This window comes from Mastigoproctus giganteus, chromosome 4 (genome assembly GCF_048544385.1).
Source record: "Mastigoproctus giganteus isolate SK-2022 chromosome 4, ASM4854438v1, whole genome shotgun sequence".
Taxonomy (NCBI): Eukaryota; Metazoa; Arthropoda; class Arachnida; order Uropygi; family Thelyphonidae; genus Mastigoproctus; species Mastigoproctus giganteus.
The window spans coordinates 239,402,727-239,423,269 of record NC_143578.1 but is presented as its reverse complement, the minus strand read 5'-3'; the positions used below and the strand labels follow the sequence as shown (position 1 = coordinate 239,423,269).

At 40.5% G+C, this 20,543-nt stretch overlaps 1 protein-coding gene across 1 annotated transcript; it reads left to right on the top strand.

Annotated features, from left to right (window-relative positions):
* Positions 1-75: 75 nt before the first annotated feature.
* Positions 76-8,624, top strand: LOC150087542 (zinc metalloproteinase nas-8-like). Its single transcript, XM_090372526.1, has 7 exons — positions 76-236; positions 5,769-5,839; positions 6,604-6,780; positions 7,013-7,237; positions 7,587-7,724; positions 7,999-8,141; positions 8,541-8,624. The coding sequence occupies exons 1-7, from the start codon at positions 76-78 to the stop codon at positions 8,622-8,624; spliced, it is 999 nt and encodes a 332-aa protein (XP_090228652.1).
* The last annotated feature ends 11,919 nt before the right edge of the window (positions 8,625-20,543 follow it).

The window sequence follows — 20,543 nt, the reverse complement described above, 5'->3', positions numbered from 1 at the left end:
AGCTCAATGGCAACGCCAACAGTCTGTTGGCGTTTCTATTTCTGTCATCGTCGGCAAAGTACACACCCTTTCATGATGATAGTGTATCCAAAGAACTCCATCGTTTATCAACAAGAGAACGCATCATGCCACAAGGCCCTGCAGGTTGCTAACTGGTTTCAGGAACATGACAATGAACACTTTGTGGATCCATGGAAAGTTGTGTACATGAACAAGGTGGTTCCTGGAGGAATTAGGTAGGTGTTGCTAATGCAAAGCCAACTCAGTGTACCTACACACAAATATATACAAAGGTACAGTTAAGAATGTTTACCCTGTCTTTGGTCTTATCAAAATGTAGTTTCTGTCCTCGGCAGTTCTTGGACGAAATTTCACACATGTGTGGTGATGATAAGCATCCATTCCTTCCAGTATCACTGATTGGTGTTTGTCTGAAGGGTAAAAGAGTAGGAACTATTATCTGCATGAATTCCACTCTTGTCATACAAATACATGGAAATATTCAATAAACTTACCTACCATTCACAGAAAATTAAACTTAACGTGGTGCAGGTATACCCAATTTTGTTGTAACAAAATTAAATGCTAGTAATCTGGATTTAGTTACCATCCCCTTCCACCCACTTATATTGTTTCTCTGCGGGAAAATTTAAAAGAAAAGATCTTTCAGTTTTCCCACAGATAAATTCCAAGAGACTGTTTAATTTTTTGATTCAGACATTTCTAAATGTTTTCTATTTCCTTGACGTAAATGCCTCCTTCTAAGCATGCTTCCATCTTGTTGCTTGCCATTAGCTTTCCGCAACTGAGGTTGGCCTTTTGGCCGAATTACACATTGTGGGCTGGAGTCTATCTACTTATTTGCCCATGTTCCATCAGGATATTTGTCAGCTGCTGTATTGTGGCTGTTAGATAATTGCGCATCCAAACTGCCCTTGCCAACATAACCCAGATTGAATTCAGAATCCTCAATCATCTATCCTGGCCTCCTAATTCTCCAGATCTGAATCCGTACCTGGATTCAGAGCTGGAGAATTAGGAGGTCAGGGTAGATGCTGGAAACCTTGGGAATTTTCCTTGAACTCTTCAGATAAAATTGTTTCAATTGCCGTCTTTAAAGAAACCATTACAAATTAAGGTAAAAATGGAGCATTGCTCGATGAAGTTGGTCCAATAAGACCGACTTTTATTTCTACCACTGTTTCGCCATCTACAGGTAATATTCCAATGTAGGATTAAAAAAGAAAACTGAAATTGAAACTCAGTTCCCATTTAACCAAATAAGGAGATTTAATCTTTTGAAAAAACTTTCAAATGCACATCAGAAAAAAATCGTAGATATGGTGTTAACAGTTACTGAGATCTTGAGGGGATATCAGGGTAAAAGAAATAAGATGGACGTCCACAATAACAGAATATTTATGCCTTAATCAAAAAATAACCAGTAATCCTAAAACACTCTTTAGAATTAAATCTCCCAAATCCTTTTATATACTTACTTAAGGAGGGATCCAGTTCATATGGAACAATCCCCTGAGGCCAATATCTCAATTCATTGACAATTGCGTTCCTTTCCTGAAAAATGAGAACACATCTTTGGTAAAATAACACTGGTTTGCTCCACTTGTCGTCTGAGTACAGAAGTGTTCAGTCTTATCCCCGGAGGACAAAAACTTCAGTCTTGTGTACTCAGAGGTGGGAAGGTGAATCAAGATGAAATATAATAGGCATTAAGAAGTGACTGAGCTATTGAGAAACGTACACTGTGTGGGTCGATTCCTAGGACATCACCATGATACAAATCTGCAAAGAGGAAAACAGATTAATTCTTGGTTCCACCAGCAAAACATCAGCGCAAAAATATCGATATCCTCAGTCTATTCAAATGAGTATAGTCTCAAAAATCGAATAAAGTTAATAATTATTCTTATTGCTACGTCACCAATATTTAGAACCAATAGCGAAGAATGTCAGTTATTTTCAGGATACCCAGATCTCGATTGATACTCACCGGGATCCTCCAGTATGGGTGTCATGGTGAAGCCTGCAAGTCAAAGCAAAGAGCGGTTAAAAATTATTCATAGTTCCAGGAAAGAACATTTAAATCGACAATATCAAATGACATCACCTCAAAAGGGCCACCCCACTGAAGTTAAATTCATTGCTCCAGAATAATAAAACCAGTGGCGGCCATCTTGATTAAAAATGGCGGATGGAAAGAAAAGAAACCAAATTGACATTCATTATACATATCAACTAATGATATTGATTAAATTACCATAATTCGCTGAAATACTGATGACCAGGGTCAGCAGCTTGAAAAGTATAATCGCTCTGTTCGCCATCTTCAGCAAACAGGGATGTCATGAGTACTGAAAGCAAGTAGTGACACGCATCGAAAATATTTCTGATTGAGATAAACCTAAGAGGAAGATAACATTGATTACTTTCTCAGAGGCGGTGTGCTAAGCGTTTATTCGTCCTTCCAACGATACTTATCTTTATAGAACCTTTACCATTCTTTGATTAAGATATGTTCATGTTCTATCAGACACATTAATATTAAAACTAACTTATGTTGCACTTTTCTTTCAAGGTTTTGTTGAAGTCTCCTCGATGATAAATCCTAGTTATGAAGTGATAACAGAATAAACTATCTGGTATAACAGGTAGCATTCCAGATGTGATTTTCCAAGAAATAACAATATTGAAGGTTATTTCCTGTAGCGGATAACGGGATGAAGAGCAGCTGCTGACGTTGTTGTTGTTATTGGGTTTTCAGAGCATCAGCGACTAAGGCCATATTGCTCTTTGTCTATAAACTGCGAGTGTTCTGTGGTCGACTTTCTGTTTGCTGGACAAAGAATTCGAGTTTCCGGTACGAAAAATTGTGCTGCCCTCACCTGAGACCGACTAACTCGGCCACGTTGTGAAAAAGGCCCATAAAAATTCCTCACATCATCGACGGGACTCGAACTCAGGCCTTTTCCACCCGGTGTGGAGAGGACGGCTGTCCTACCAATTGCGCTATCCACGAGGGCCAACCTCTCTTAGTAATTCGACAGAGCTGTCCTCCGCTAGCGATCACTTTCCTGTAAACGTTAAATGTCATTCGATCCTTCACTTTCACTTTAACTTTAAACTCTAAACCTCCTAATAAGGATAGTAACTGATAAAGATCTTAGTACTGCTCTCAAGCACGTGGATAAAGGCTATTTACTGCCGCAGACTACAAACCAATAATATTTTTGAACACAATTATTGTCGATTTTAATTTGTGCAGCAAGTTGTTAGCACAGCCGTTAAAACTGTTGGTTCTTATCAAGAGGAATATATCGAGGTTTAAACACCAGAGGCATATAGCCTCCCATGCATCTTCATATACATTAATTGCCAAAAGTAACTGGACACCTACATGTTTCAAAGAACCTGTATTGATACATTTGATAATGTATCGTCTACCCTGGCCTTCATTGCACATTGTGTCCTTCGTGGTAGACTCTGATTCAATTTTCCATAACAGGAAGACGATATTTTAGTTCAATTCCTCCTTTAATATACCTACTGATTACTGGAGTGCTGGACTGACCTGAATCCTGCATTCTAATTCATTCTAAAGGTGTTCAATATCAGGAAAACGAGTAACATTTCCTGCAATAAAGATAGATGGACAAGAAGCAGAGTGTGCTTGCCGTGAGCAACAACTGATGATGTTACCAACAAATTGTCAAATTTTAAGGGGAGAAAAGGGAGCATTTTTATTCGTGTGGGGACTAATGATATTAAAAGTACACCACGCGACTATCCGGTCCTGTTGTGTACGATAAATGCACGACCGGATTGATTCGATGTCCGGCCTGGTTTGATTAAAACAGAACCATGATGAAAGATGCCACAAGTTAGATCAGAATGTGTATGGATCTGCAATTCTGCCCATGCACGATAGGAGAGATTATATGCTGAAAGCCTTGTGGAGTAAGTCAACACTTGAGGGAATCGCTAAGGCTCTAGAGGGAAAACTTTTACCAGTGTGGTCGCGCTTTAGGTAGAAGAAATTTATTTTGTAGAGATGGCATTCATCTGAATGGTTTAACCATTCATAAAGAATGGTTTAACCATTCTTTATTCATTTCAATTCTGAACAGAGAGAGAGACGTGTACGTTCCAATATAACATCGAAATGTTGTCAATCATTTAGCTCTTGCTCCACAAGTACACTTAATCTCTTTGAGAAGGTAACAGTTGCTTTTATCAAAATCCATGGATTTTTTTTTAACTTATCTATTTCTTACCCAGAGCTGTTAACACGTGGTCCGAACAGATGGGTATTAATAACGGGGTTGATTCAAGGACACTTTAAGTCTTCGAAGATGTCGAATTCAGTTCTTATGGTCCTAGCAATGGTGGCTCTGGCAGTGGGCCATAGAGTGCCCACACCAGAAGATGGTAAGTCATTTTCCTTCTTTGAAAAAGAATTTATCTACAAGATAAGCATGATAAGTAAATATATCAGGAATATAATCGATTTTGCTTTATTTTCCAGTGGAACTGTTGCGCTCTGCAATGGAAAATCCTAGTAAGTGAAACTTAATAAGTTTTGTTTATAATTCATTGCAATTAGCTGGAAGTAATATTGCAGTTTTTTAAAATAAAATAGAAATAGCAACTGAAATTAAGACGTTTTATTTTACAGACCTCTTTGAAGGAGACATAATGGGGATTGATCCACACGATGTGAGTATTTTAGGCTGAAGAATTAAAGAACTTTGCCCCCTCCCATCCACCAATAAATACAAATAGTGCATTTCTATAACTTTTCAATAACACACCCTTAATATTTATTACCACAATTAAAATAAAACACGGTTAATTACTTAAGTAATTAATACAATTTGGTAATAATAATAACCAGCAGTACCACTTGCACAAATTTCGCAATTGGTAGCAGAGATGTTCTCTAGCTGTCCTAAAGGAATGTAGTACCCGTGTAGTATCAATATATACGTGTAAATGTATTCAGGGTCAGTCTTTCAGAACGATCCTGAATACATTTGCAGAAACGCAAAAAGGCGTTTCTCCTTTTCCTCGAGACACGTTCAACATGGCCAGTTAGAGTAGCATTTAGACTGTGACATACTTCTAAATCCTTAAATTACTTACCTTAAAAAACCTCAAAACAAATAAAGTCGAAGTTATAACGATACAAGGATGAATTCTGAACGTATTAAACGTAAAGAATGGCAATGAGTGTATGAGATCGCGTGCGCAAACTGGGGACATATAGTGAGCTGTGATAGAATCCTGACGATTAGTTTTTTTTAAAGGTACGCAGCGCTAGTAGAGAATTTCGCAATTGGTAGCAGAGTTTTACTATTATTATATTTTATTTTTTTATTTCTGAGCAAAGGACACGATTGTGTGAACATACAAATTGTTAATCAGAAAAAATGCCTTATCAACTTAAACTATTTGTTTAACTCTTAACATCTTCCTGTAACTCCATCTATGAAATGAATGTTGAACTATTCTCGCTTGTAATACAAAACTGGTCCGGTCCATAAAATAAAAACTATTTGGAATTTTTAAATTTTAACAAATTTGTGCACAACTGAGAAGGAATATCTTCAATGGGAAATACATCTATCGTTCACACAGACGCAGGAAAAAAATGGCTTCCGTATAAATATATAGATAATAAAAGCAAAATAAAGTGGAAAAATATTATTGGTTAACATTTATTAACCTAAAATAAATTACTTACAGGATAGGAACGCCATTGTGGATCCAGCAAAATATTGGCCGAGGGGTGTAGTTCCATATATGATCGACCCATCACTCTGTAAGTGTAACATTTTTTCTTTATCCATTTCAATTATTGAGATTCATTAATTGAACGAACGATTTCGATTAATTAATTAAGCAAACTCGTACATTAGTAAGATGTCAACACTTGCGTACTGGAGTTCACTTATCTATTCCTTAATTTTAATAATAATAATTGAAATTTAACACATTCCACGTTTTGATGTGATTAATATTATAAGCAAATTAGTAAACTGATAACAAAAAAGAACTCCTCAAAAACTAAGGACTTTTATGTACGAAGCAGAGAACGTTTTGTTCTTGCACATCTCAATCTAAAAAAAAGCCAAATATAAAACAGCATGAAAATCCATCTACTTGAAGTTGACACGTTACACGCGGACGGACAAACAAACAAACAATGAGGACAATGATGCTGAATGCATTTATATATGTGAAAGAGCCAAAAAACTGAATAAATGTTTTTTATTCAATAAAAACCAGAATAAATATTAAAAATATTCTTATTAAATGCTAATTCGCAGTCTTTATTAACAAAACTGTTTCAGCCGAATACCAAAGTGTTATTATGGAAGCTATAAAGGAGTACCACGAACACACCTGTGTGAGATTTCGACCCAAGACTTCATGGGATAAAAATTACATTGTGATGAGACCCATTGAGGGGTAAGTATCGTAAGAATAACAATAAGCGTGCATTTATATCCAAGCAGTGTTTTTTTCTCTATTTTGTAAAGATGACTGCCCATCTTAACGAAGAAATGTAATCATTCTTTTCAGATGTTTCTCATCGCTTTGGGATGAAGGATGGACCACAACAAGTATCACTAAGTGAAGGTTGCTACTGGAAACAAATTGTGATCCACGAACTGGGACACGCTATCGGATTCGATCATGAACAAAACAGATCCGATAGGGATGAATATCTCACAATCCACTGGAACAACATGTGGCCAGGTAAGTAACTCTTCAGAACCATTCAAGATGATTTAAAAGCTTCCTGGTTTTGTTAGAAAATACGAGTACTTCTTCTTTAATCTACTGGATTTGTATTTGAGAGTACACAACTCCGAAAAATGAATTATCAATGCTTTTTATATTTTCTTTTGATGGGCTATTAATACATTAGTGTTGTAACAAACTATTTTGGATTCGTAATAACTGTGGTAATTTTATATCCATTCTGTAGATCAAAGGCAAAACTTCGAAATCCGGAAATACTGGAACAACAACTTGCTGGGCGAAAATTTTGATTACGACTCTATAATGTTGTACGACAACACCGCATTTTCAAAGGACAACAAGCTACACACCATGGATGCCAAAAATGGTCAGCCATTACTCAACGTCATTTTCAAACCAGGACTGAGTGCGAGTGACATCAGACGGGTCAACAAATTATACAACTGTTTTGGTAAGTGGTTTCTAAAAATATTATTTTAATTACCAGTAGGAAATCGCAGTTTAATGAACAGCGTGTTCTCTTGGCAATGTTCAATCCACCATTTTATTACAAAAACCATGTCTCGACACAGCAAACCAACTTTTGATTTTCTTTTGCTGGAAATATTTCCGACTTAAAGCATCTTGAAATCGTGGTAGTTGAACAATTCCACTTTTTAAAATCTTTTGAATTTGCTAAGAAACGTATATTAGAGAGATGTGCATGGAAAACTTTTCGAAGTACAAACCTGTTGATTGTTGATCAATTCTTTTTCAGTTGAATTCTCATGACATTCAAGATCGAAGTGTTCTCTTTGTAGGTCAAGTTCGCCCAGCTCCACTTGTGATGCCCGACATTACCTGTGATTTTGACAACGACAGATGCGGCTTTGAACAAAATACCCTTAATGGACAGGTGGACTTTTCATACGGAAAGAAAACCGTTGGAGAAAGAACGGGTGAGTTATATTTCATTGAAATTTTGCAATGTCTTTCCAATTCAACTTCAAAATCAAATAATATGACAGTATTCCAATATCTGTGGAACCTACCAATAGCTTCGATCTGTTTAACATCAACATTAAATCACGCAGCGATGAAACCTTGTATTTAGTAAATATGCCATAGGTTCCATGGAAAGACGTTTCTTCTTAAATCTTTATACGTATTGCTGATGTGTTCCATCGATTTTGAATATTTCTCTGGTAAAAATCATTTTTTTCCCTCCTACAGGTAGATTTCTGTATTTAGAAACCAAAGTACTCCGAAGTGGAATATCTGCTGCTGTTCAGAGTCCAATGTACCAGACACAGTGGCCAAGAACTGGGTGTCTAAAATTTGACCTTTATCACGATGGTCTTGCTGTAGTTTTGAAGGTTTTTTAATGGACGAAATGCAGAAAACATTTATAGTTCTTCTAAATATTCTAATAAGTGGCAACATATTTCTGTAAAAGTCAATTTGATTGGCGAAAGTAATCAGGTAAGCAACTCCATGTCCATAACAGCAGGAGTTATGATTTCAATAGTTCGCTCAGACATACACTTCGTGTCAAAATTATTTGGACATCAGTGACAAACAAAGATTGCTGCAACACGCACTGACCGATATTGCTGTTGAAAACTTTTCTAGATCTCCTTGCTGAAGAGGCTTTTAAGAATAGAGGTTGGACAACTTCAACAGTATCGAGGGTGTCCGAATACTTTTGCCAAGGAGTGTGTGCGGTAGTTATTTGTGATTAAAACAGTCTACAAATTTTTTTATATTTTTTTCAGATCGTCTTTCGGGCATATACACTTTTTGAAGTGGACGAAGTGATCGCCATCGATAACTTCAGATTGAGTGGATCTCGGTGTTGAACTCAGAAATTGTAAAGGGATTAGGCTAACATTTCTCGAAATGTACGTTGATGTTTCTTCTTATTTCCAGAAATTAATATGTTTGAACAAATCCCACAACCGGACAATTAATAAATTTTCATAATAATAAAAATAGTCGAAAATTATGGCTCTTACTGAATGGATTAGTATTGCAATTATTAAGGAAACATGATGCGAGGCAGGCACAGATAAATAACCGGTACCAGTATGAATATTATATTCCCATTCCTACAAGTAACATTCCCGTTGTTGAACCGATCCAGACTTAGTGAAATCCAAATCCAAACTTCTGTGATTCGCTGAGATTTTATATTTGTATCCCCTGATTCTTCTCTGACCCACAATGGATGGACAAAGTCGTCATTCGCTTGAACCGTGTCCAGAAGTTCTATATCCTTTTCACGTGTGGTCTCCTGACCTGAATACAATGTTTCAAAAGCAGTTTATCCATCTTCTTTTACAGGGACATAATGACATCTTTCTCCATTCTAGCAAAGATCCTATAAATCGTGGATGGGACATCATCTTTCTTAACACAGAAGTCAAATTACTGTCCCCAATGTTATGGAATCCCCAGATATATCTGGGGAATGTTATTATACCCAGATTTTTCACTGTCTTTGACAGTACTTATCGTAATCAGCTTTTGCGAGGCTTAGCACTTCACTAACTTCGTTACTTATGTTCTTATGGGACTCGTACAATTTTTATGGTTGTTGCTCTTCTATTATTTCTCCCTGATTGGGGTTCCAACCCGTGACGGGTATTGTTACCAAGTACACAGCGTAGTTGTTATGTGTGGTGTTACTGATGGTCGAGATGTTCAGAATTGCGACTTTCTGGAGTTCTTTGTAGGTGTTCTTTGGGAGATCTATTGCTTCTAGATTGTTATCAGGGACTTGGGCACTGTGGTTGACACTATGATCTGGATGGCCACGCTGGTTTTCTCTAGGTTGCCAGTTTTGGGCACCGCAGTGTCTTCTTTGCCATCTTTCTAGCTTCGTTTGTGCAGTCTGTGCAGGAGGAGACAATCCTCGCTTGGGCTGAGTGGAGTATGCCGCGTGTATATCTTCCTTATGGCCTGGTGCTTCTGTATGTTTCTGGAAGTAGTCCTTCATGTTAACAATCGCTGTTTCTGAGGTCTATCACGCCCTTGCTCCCTCTTTCTGAGCTATTGCCAGTTTCTCCACAGCTGACTTCGGGTAGCGTTGGCGGCTCTTGATCGTAATTGTCCTTGTCTTTCTCATGATATCCTCCAGCTCGGTGTTAATCCAATCTATGACCCCGAAGGAGTATGTTAGCACTCGGGTTACATAGGTGTTTAGGGCTTTAACTGTGTTCCCTCGGATCAGCTTTGCTTTCAGCAGGCTTCTGAGTCTCTGATGGTATTTTTCGGTCAGGCAGGCCTTAATTTCCTTGTGCTGTAACTGCTGAGCCTGCATCATCCCTAGGTATTTGTAGGCCTCTCCCTCTGTCATGGCTTCGATGTCTTTACCAGTCTGTAGCTGGTAGTTTTGGTCGACTAATTTTCCCTGGTGCAATTCGTGGGTCTTGCATTTGTCTAGACCAAATTCCATCCCGATGTCCTTGCTGAATTCTTAGGTGATCCGGAGTAGTTGCTGGAGTTGATTCTCATTTGCTGCATAGAGCTTGATCACATCCATGTTCATTAGGTTGGTGAGGATGTATATGTTTATGTTGTCCTTCCTTCTGTAAGGATGTTGTTGAGCATGGTAGATAGCGGGTTGAGTGTTAGACAGAACCACAGTGGGCTCAGGGCATCTCCTTGAAAGATCTCTCCTGATGGGGACCGGTCTGGTTTTTATGTTCTCGACCATAGCACCCACTGTATTGCACTATCTCCAGTGGGTGTAGGATTCGTGCACAAGGCACTAAAGGTGATAGTAGACCCAGGTCCGGCTCCTTATGCGTGGGAGCAGGCAGCGGTTGCCTAGTTGTGGGTGGTCACTAGAGCAGTTGTTCAGGAAGCACTTCCAGTTGGTGGGTCTTGCCGTTCGAAACCTGTCGGAAACATTTCGAACCAACTCTGCCTAAGGCTTGAACGCGAGTGACTTTATCCTGTGCTACACTCGATGCAGTATGATTATTATTTCTCTTCGACATCATCCGTCTATGGATGGTGGAACTGTTCGGCTTACATCCAGTGGTAGTGCTGGTTCTTGGGAGTGACACCAGGGTTGGTTCGAAATGTTTCCGACAGGTTTCGAACGTTCAGAGTTGGTTCGAACCAACTCTGGCTTGAACGCGAGTGACTTTATCCTGTGCTACACTCGATGCAGTATGATTATTATTTCACTTCGACATCATCTGTCTATGGATGGTGGAACTGTTCAGCTTCGGCTTACATCCAGTGGTAGTGCTGGTTCTTGGGAGTGACACCAGATGGCGCCACAATCGCCATTAGCCGTTACTCAGACCTTCGGGAGTAACTTTCGCGATGCTATTTTATTGTTACTGTATTTATTTTAAATTTATTATTATTATTATGAATTTATCGGTCTCCCAGATGGAGCTGCATTCGCTTCCGCCAAAGGACTCGAACCTTGGTCTATCAGACTGGTAGTCCGGTGTCATAACCACAGGTCCATCCGCGCGTTTTGTTTTGTTCTATTCAATTATTATTATCTTTATTATATTTCATTGAAATTATTAGGCGAAGATCCTAATAATACATTCTTGAGTTGTGTTTTCTATAGGGCACCATCAGAATCTGTAAACAATTTTCTAATAGAATTTATTTATTTTTTAACATATAATTACACAACAGGCATGCGTCCAGTTAAAGTGTATAACAGAGCAGAAAACAAGATACAAAGATTGTACAAAACATAAAAATACATAGTAGAATAACACACTTTGTACATAGTGTATTCGTGTACACTTAAAGTTCACTCAAACGGGAAAAGTCCAATTCACGGAAATAAAAAAGGTATTCATGACGTCAAGTCCAGTGAGCAGTTTGCTGCAGGAGACATCATCACACACACACGAATTAATGAGGACATCTTTAGCCCAGAACTCAACCGTCAGCCAGCCAACCTACTGCAAATAGTTCTGTGAAACTCTTTCTTGTTCACAGCCGTATCCACATAAAACTTGTTCATGAGTGCCAAAGTACTTTTGAAGAAGGAGCTCTTGGATATCTCTGATCTCGAGTTACCGATGTCGAATGTTGTCTTCTGTCTAGTAGCCACCGCTCGAGCGTGAAGATCAATATGGCATAGAAGATCCGGCAGGAAAGTTGAACTAGCGAAGATATGGTACAACAGTTTTAGAGCAAGAACAGTTCGTCTAGTTTCCAAGGGTTGAAGCTTCAAGTAGGAACATAGATGCGGATAGAAGATTCTGTGGTAAAACATAGGATTACGTCTGGAAAGATAGTGGATAAATTTCTTCTGGAGCGATTCTGTTTGCTGTATCAAGAATGCATAGTGTGGGTTCCATATAGGAGAAGCAATCTCCAGTATAGGGAGTAGTTTTGAATAGGAGCACAGAGAACTGAGGATCTTGAAATCTATACGTCTGCCGTTTAATGAAGCCAATTTGGTTTTTCGCTTGGTTTAATATATTCCTAACATGTTTATCAAACCCACATGCAGCGGTAAATGTAACTCCCAGATCTTTAACTTCGTCAACTCAGGAAATCGGCATCTCCTTGATGTAATATTCATTAACTGAAGCCTTGGTTTTCCTCGAAGCAGCAAAGGAAATAGAGCTGCATTTCCTAGGATTAACCTCCAGACCATTCAAAGCAACCCAATCAGCAAAAGAGTTGAGAGCAGCCTGAAGGTTAACTGCATCATCTTGACTGCTGATACGTGAATATAGTTTCACATCATCGGCAAATATTAGGATCTTAATACCACCTCTCTCAACAAATTGCGGTAAATCGTTGATAAAGATGGTGAATAGAAGAGTCCCAAGAGATGATCCCTGTGGTACTCCTCTAGACGTGATATCATATAGCAGCCTACTTGTAGCGGATGACTCCTCAGTGTCTAGTGAAGATTGAAGTCTCCAAACAAGTAAATATCATCCAACTGGTGAGAAAAACGTTCGAAACTCACAAAGCGCTTGCGACAGCCTCTCCATAACGAGATCATCGACCGGGGGCGGAAGGTAGATAGCTGCAATGAGAACAGTTTTGTTATGGACCTTCAGCTGACAAAAGATTCCTTTGATATTGTGGAAAGTCCTGTGGATTGTTACTACAAATTGGTTTCAGATAATGATCGCGACATAACCTCCCTAGATCCCACGTCTCTTCTGAGGACAGTATAGCTCACTGCCGCCATTTCCAAATCCAGAATCCCATCGTGTAGCCATGTTTCTGTGAAGATATATACATCAAATTCTAGAGCAAATTAAGGTTATAAATTTATCAATTTTATTCCCTAGACTCCTACAGTTTTGATAATATATATGAATAGATTGCTGATAGCCATCAATGATTGTCCCTGTATGGACAGCCACAGTAGAGGCTGTCCATACAAAACGCCATTTAGAGCCCTTGCATCCAGAACAATTCAAGCTTATGGAGGAAAAGGAAAGCAACAAAAAGTCAAGTTCTAGCAGAGGTTGTAAAGTAGAAGGAAAAATATTCTAACAAAGTACTTTGAGACCCAAAAAATTACTATAGCAATGACAGCTGCTAAATTCAAAGGATGTATTATTGAATTTGTTGTAAAGAATGGACTACCACTTAGTGTATTCTCTTCTCCAGGTTTTATTGGATTGAGTAGTGAAATGGCAGCCAAACTGAGAGTATCTTTGGAACGACATAAGGTTAGGAAAATAATATTAGAGGAAGCAAACAATCAAAAATGTTGAAGGAGATGCTAATGAGAAAGTATATTCATCTGAAGATGGATGCATGCACCCGTCAACGGGTAAATTATTTTGGAATAGATGTCCAGTTTGTGAATGAAAATAAAGAAACGATAATACGTACTTTAGCACTTAAAGACACCAAAGCGCAACATACAAGCGAACAGGTCTGCAAATTGATTGAAAATGTGCTCAAAGATTTTGGAATTAAGAAGGAAAATATCTTGACAATAGTTACAGACAATGCATCGAACATGATAAAAACTGTTGAGAAGCTTAATGAGGAAAAGACAGATTTTGAATCAGGAGAAAGCTGTGTGTACAGTGATTTAAATGAAGATGAGTATTTAGACAAGACCTTGGATTCTATTGCAAACAATTTCATTGGTTTCACTTTCTCCAACGTCGACATACAACATGAGGTATGAGGTATGAGGTATTGAGGGTCTAGAGGCTCCTGGGATTTCTCCCATCTCCGCGAATGTTCTATGTATCGGTGACAGTACCCTGTCAAAGCCAGAGATTTAGAAGTGTGTGGGTCATGAGTAGTGTTATATGTTGTGCCCATTGTTTATCCGGCTTATTGGCCGCCAGGCCCCTAATGGGACCAGACGTTGCCCATACCTCGCCACGTGGAGGCTAGCCGGGTGTTACCATTGAGTCAATTGTACTCTGGCAGGTCCTGCCACTTACTTTCCTGGGATTTTAGTGGCTAGGACCTAAAATAAAATTGGAACGACCGCGGTTGATTTTAAATCACTTACATTAAAGCACTAATATGGGGTTTGACGCTGAAAGCCTGTTTCTAAAGTGCCTAAAAGGTTGGGCGAAAATTTTTGGTGTATTTTAAATTTGGACGTGTAGGGCTATACGCTGTGCAAGAAAAAGTGCTGGGAGGGGGAGAGTGAAGGCTGGGGGGTGAAATAGGAAGAAGAGGGTCGATAGGGTAGGTGACCCCCAATTTTTCAGTGAGGCATGCCCATGCCCCACCAGAGGGAAGAAATGGTGTGGCAGGGAAGAGAGGCGACAGCAAGCCGTCACCTCCCTCCCCTGCCGGGTGTGGGAGTAAACGAATTGCACTGCACAACAGAGTGCAGAGCATAGAGCCAATATGGCTCCGTTGAGGCAGCAACTTGGAGTTTCTCTATCTTCGTTGGTCTTCTCTGTCATTGATAGCCATATTTTTCCTCAGCTAGGAACACTGGTCAGGTCCATTGTTGGTCTGTTAGCTATGGCTGTGGTTCTCTTCATCATGGAAAGTTCCGCAGCTCCATGGGGTTATTCTTGCGATCGCTGGTTTTAGATGATTAGTAGTAAGCAGGTTCCTGGGCGAGGTTCTCCTTGAGTCATCTCCACGCGTGTTCTGTGTCTCCTTTTTTTTTTTTTTTTTTTTTTTATCTTCTTCTGTAGATGGCTATCAGTGTTTTACGCCTACCAAATAGTTTTTGGGCATATTCCTTTAGCTCCCTGTATTCCTCAAGTGAGTCCAATAGATGTGATTCCAAGTTCTTGGGGAGGTAGTGTATTGCAGTGATCAGTCTGCACCTGAGGTCCTCATAATGGGTGCAATCATACATAATGTGCTCCCAGCACTCAAGCTCCCCACAGGCACATCTCGGATCCACCTCAATCCCCAGCACTGCCAGCTTGGCTTTAAAGGCCCCGTGACCAGTCAATAAATAGGTGGTATATAAGCCAGGTTGAAACCAAGTTGGGGGACTGGGGTACATCCTGTCGATGTTCGGAATGAATTTCCTGGTGATATTTCCCTTATTTGAGTTGGCCCAACGCTCCTGCCAAACTTGCATCAGGTGTTTTTGCAGCCTTGTCTTTTCATTTTTTTGTGGTGCATTAACGTCCACAGTATAGCCATGGTATGTACAAGGTATTCCTTTCTCTATGTGGTAGTTCATTCCCCTACGCATGATCTCTAAGTCAAGGGGAAGAGCTCCGGCCAAGACCTGCAGCGCGTGGGTACTGGTTGTCCTACAAGCACGTGTAACTGTCAGTAGGATTGTTCTTTGCGTTGCATCAAGGATGCGTCGGTTTACTACAGTTCCTGTTTTGGAAAACCATATTGCTGAGGCGTAAGTGATGATCGGTAGGAAGGTTGTTTTATAAAACAATGACAGGGTGCGTTGGTTTAACTCCCAGTCCCGCCTGACGATCCTAGCCACCAATCCAGAGTATCTTTTGATTTTGGCTCTGATATAAGTTAGATGGTGTTTAAAGGTAAGATTACCATCCAGTATAACTCCTAAATATTTTAACTGGGTCACTAATTTTATTGTGGTAGGTCCCACCTTTATTTGTGGCGGTCTACGTATATCAAGCTTGCCTTTTAGCAGGACGGAGGACGTCTTTGTTGTTGATATCGTCAGGCAGTGGGTTCTGGTCCAGTTTTGCAATATCAGCATTGCCTGATTGGCCTTTTCCTCTAGCTGGGCCCGGCTATCTGCAGCAATGGTGAGGACCAAATCATCAGCAAAGGCCTGGGAGCGCACATCACCGAGGTGCAAAGCCAAGAACCCATCCAAAACCATATTCCACAGGAGCGGTCCCAGAACAGAACCCTGGGGACAGCCCCTGTGGACATCACGATTCACTCTACCATAAGGTGCTTCCACGATGATGCGTCTCTCGGAGAGATATGACCTAATTATGGAGTATAAGTTGATCGGAACTTGTGCCAGCCTTAGTCTTGCCAGTACGCTCGGCCACCAAATGGTGTCGAACGCCCCAGCGAAGTCAACGGAGATGGCTAGAAGATATTTATTATTGCAGTTTGCTGCTAATTCCGATAGGCTACGCAAGGCTTCCACAGTAGACGAACCCTTCTTGAATCCGTATTGCGATGTCTCTGTGAGTTTCGCTGCCTGGTAATGCTGATGTATCCTTGTGCAGAGTAGTCTTTCAAGCAGTTTGCTTGCAACCGGCAGTAGGGCTATTGGCCGATAAGAGTTTGGCAGGTGGAGTGGTTTGTTCGAATTTTTGGCGATTAATTTTACCTTTGCTGTCTTCCAATTTTTGGGGAAGATGCCCTTAGCCAAGCAGCTGTTATATAGGTGTAAGAGGAGGTCTGGAACGATCTCCACGGTCTTCTTAATAATTTCGGGTTCTAAGTAGTCCAGGCCTGGACATTTATTATTTCTTATCAGGGTTGCCATTTGTTGTAGTTCATCCCGTGTGAAGGGTGGCTCCTGAGTGTCTGTTGAATAAACTTCATTATCTTGACAGATGATAAGTTGCTCTGGCAGTGTTGGCTCTATTGGTTTCGGGAAGATGGCATCCAATATATTGCTTATAGATTGTTGCCACGTGGTGGTATAATCACCTTGTGGTGTCTGGGTGGTTGAAATGACTTCCCCCCTGGGAAGTTTATTCGTCACTATCTTGTATACCACACCCCAGGGTTCAGTGTTCCCTGTTGTGCTAACAAAGGTCTCCCAGGCCTTGCGTTTGCTCTTGACGATCGCATTTGTGTAGCTGTTTCTGGCTTCTCTATATCTTTCCCTTAAAGCTTCAACCTCATAGGCCGGCCATGTGCGCCTTGCCCGTTGGAATTGTTTTCTTCTTTTAATTGTTTCTCGTCTGAGCTGTTGAATTTCCAGGGTCCACCACGGGACAGCCCCCCGGATCAGGCTTCTTCTTTTTATTGCTGCATTGCTGGCTTCTGTTATTATCTTGGTTACTTTAGTTTGGGTTTTATTGGGTTCCTCGAGCTGATTTGTCTCAGTTAGATGTTGGGCCGTTGCTGGTATTAGGATTTCCTTAAAACGTTCCCAATTTGCTTTGCGAATGGCATAGCGGCTTTGTATTTGCTTGGATATTGGGGCTCTGTCAAGTGACCTTGCTATCTGATAGGTAATCACTCTGTGATCGGACGTTGTCCACGAATCCCGAACAAGCCAATCCTTTATATAGCCTGCGACGTTCCTAGTGGACAGCGTGACGTCGATCGTGGCCTCCCACAGTGTGTTACAGAACGTGGGCAGTTGGTGTGGCCGATTTAGTACCATGATCGGGGAGTTAGAAAGATATTCGTCTAGTATTTGCCCGTTCCGAGTTCCGCTTCTGTCCGGAGTCAGGCTGTGCCAGGTGGGGGATCGGCAATTGACATCTCCCCCTATGATTATTTTCTCGTCTGGGAGCAAGTCTACCAAAACTTGAAGGTATTGTGTAGCTGGGGTAATGTCCTCCCCCGGTCTACAGTACAGTGCCACTATGTAGAACTGGCCTAGCGGCGTCAATACGTGGGCACAAGCTGCCCATGACGAGCATAGTTGTTTAACTTTCGTGACTGTGTAGTCTGGGTTGCGTACCACTACCACCGCCCAAGGGGTATCTTCCTCTTCGTGTACTATCTTATATGTGATTGGGTATCCACACACCCGTTTAGAATGGGTGTACGGCTCCTGGAGTATGAGAATGTCTGCATTGATTTCGTCAGCTTTTATCCTTAGCTGTTCTGCCACTGCTCTGGCTCTTTGCGCATTTTGTTGGATGATCTCTATTTTGGATGTATTATATTTCTTATTGTTTGTCTCCATAGTCGGTTCTCTTTTGGTATTGACCCTTTGCTTTGATATAGACCGGGCAGTTTGGATCTCTGATCGAATGTGTGTATTCCATTTTGGCTGCTTTACAATTGGCACAGGTTGGATCCTGTTTCCTGTTGGGGCAAGTTTTGTATTCATGGCCCTTGCCAGAGCAATGGCCGCAAGTAGGCGTTGTCTGAGTACAGGTGTGGGTTGTGTGTCCGAACTTGCAGCACCGAAAGCATTTCGGCACCGCTGCATGCTCCCGGAACCGGTGGGATCCCCATTCTATATATATTCTGTTGCATTTTTTCAGCTGTTGCCATGCAGATGGGTCTAGTTCAACTACCCAGTTCCTATTGGTTCCCGATCTGGTACCGGTTGAATACCTTGGTGTTACCATGCATTTTTTTTGTGCGTCCTGGGCTAAATTCCTTAGATTTCTGGTGACAATTTCAGTTGCTAGTTGTTCAGGCGTTACGTCTTGGTCTACATTAAATATTATAATTGAAGGCCCACGCTTTTTTGGCGGCTCCGCTGTTAGCCCTAACTTGACAAGTTTTGGGTTTTCGATTATTGCCTGTATATCTTCCTTATTTTCTGTTTCTATTATTATTCCTGTGCTTCTTGTTTTTCTTATTGTTTTAATTCTAGTAGTCCTCAAGTCATCTTTCATCTCTTTCATAAATTTAACCTTCAGTTCTTCGCTGGATTGGACATTTTCAGTGTTTTCCAGGGTTGTCGGTCTGAGAACCACCAAGTTTGGTGTTTTCAAGAGTGGTTGCCTTTTTTCTTGTTGCCCTTCTTCGTTTATTTGTAACTGATTTGAGCCATTCCTCAGCGCCTGGACATATGTGGGGGCACGCTGTTGCATTTGATTTGCCCCACATTGTTCGTAGATTTGTATCTTCACGTTTGCCTTTTCATTTTCTAGGAAGGTCTCTATCAGCATGGCTTCCATCTTACTGAAAATGTTTACAATCTGCGAGCTAATACCTGTTGTAATTCTGTTTGATGGTTCTTTGAAAACATTCTCTAATGCCGTCTTCAAGGCTAGAGATTTTTCATACACTGTGCCTTCAGGCAATGTAGGATCCAAGGGAACTTCTGTTGACTTCTCTTCTCCAGTGTCCTTTGTAGATGGCATACTCTCTGGTTGGTCCCTTGCTACAGTTTGGGAACATGTTCCCCCACTCAGACTAGAATCAATCTCAGATCGTTCTGATGGACGAAAAATAACTATGTTATTAGTGTCAGACTGGAATTCAGGAGCCCCGCGAACAGAACCGCGAGCACTCTCACGATTCCCAACTGACTTCAATAAAACTGGTTCATCCTCTCCAATCAAACCACTTCCAACAACCTTTGCAAGTGTTTTATATCTAGGATTCAAACTTCCTGACTCAGTCTGCGTCGTCAACAAATTACTAAAAAGTTCCGCACGAGTCTCATGCTCGGCTGAGCGTACCTTTAAGCGCTCATTGTCCACTAGTGGAGTCGTATTCACTGCTTCCACATCTGCCCAAAAGCCCAAGATGCGACTAGCAGCAACAGCTGTAACCCCGCTTGATTCTGAAAACAAAAAATCTGTGAGGGCTTTTTTAGTCCTTGAAACCGCAGAACATATTCCAGAGACCTCCTGGACCTGTCCAGAAACGGGATCATCATCAAGTGGAGAGCTCAATATCGATTCCCATCTCTGTGTCACTTCTCTCCGATTCTTATCTGATACAAATGAACTGGAAGGATCAGACACGTCTACTTCCTCTAGCTCCGTTAACGTGGATGAGTCCGCAATTAGCTTAGGGGGGCAAACTACATTATCTTTATCTATATTACTGATTATGTCCCTGTCTCCATGAGGCACCACCCTAGGGGTCAAAGGAACCTTACGACCTTTTAATGTTTTAAAAACCTCGGGAGATCTTAACGCTGATGACTCCGAGTCAGTAGAGGTACCTCCCTCAGAATCGCGTTTACCTTTTTCCACGTCAATAAAAACAGATTTTTTCCGTTTAGTTTTACTTTTATCACCCTTAGAACTTCCCTTGATTGATGTAACAACATTTTTACCCTTTTGTTTCTTACGGTGTTCTGGTTTATCCCCAGACTCGCCAGAGAACACCCCCTCTATATCTAAATCCCCAGCTATCTCCCTACTAGATTCTATATCCATAATGTATGTTTTGTTTAAAGAAAACTACCACGATTCTCCTTATCTCTAATAAGTCCTCTTCTTCCTGTAATAAAAGTTCTTTATTTATTTATTAAAGGGATCCTCTTCTGCTTGACTGTCCTGTATTCCTTACACTTACCTCTCACCTACAATAAAAATCTGGTTCAAAATATATATATTTTCCAATGTTAACCAATGGGCAAAAATCAGCATGAAAGTTCTGATTTTGCCTAAACCTAGTTCCTGTATCTCAGCTCCTAATCACCAGATGGAGCTAGAAAAAATCTTGAAAATAAGTAATTTCTTTAAGAACTCACCTACCAAAGATGAGAACCT

What these genes read in the sequence shown, in the direction of transcription:
- LOC150087542 (XM_090372526.1), top strand. Translation starts at nt 76, where the DNA reads ATGATAGTGTATCCAAAGAACTCCATCGTTTATCAACAAGAGAACGCA. An exon ending in GTGGTTCCTGGAGGAATTAG is followed by an intron (nt 237 to 5,768) that starts GTAGGTGTTGCT and finishes CTTACAGGATAG; the next exon opens with GAACGCCATTGTGGATCCAG. An exon ending in CAAATTATACAACTGTTTTG is followed by an intron (nt 7,238 to 7,586) that starts GTAAGTGGTTTC and finishes TTCTCTTTGTAG; the next exon opens with GTCAAGTTCGCCCAGCTCCA.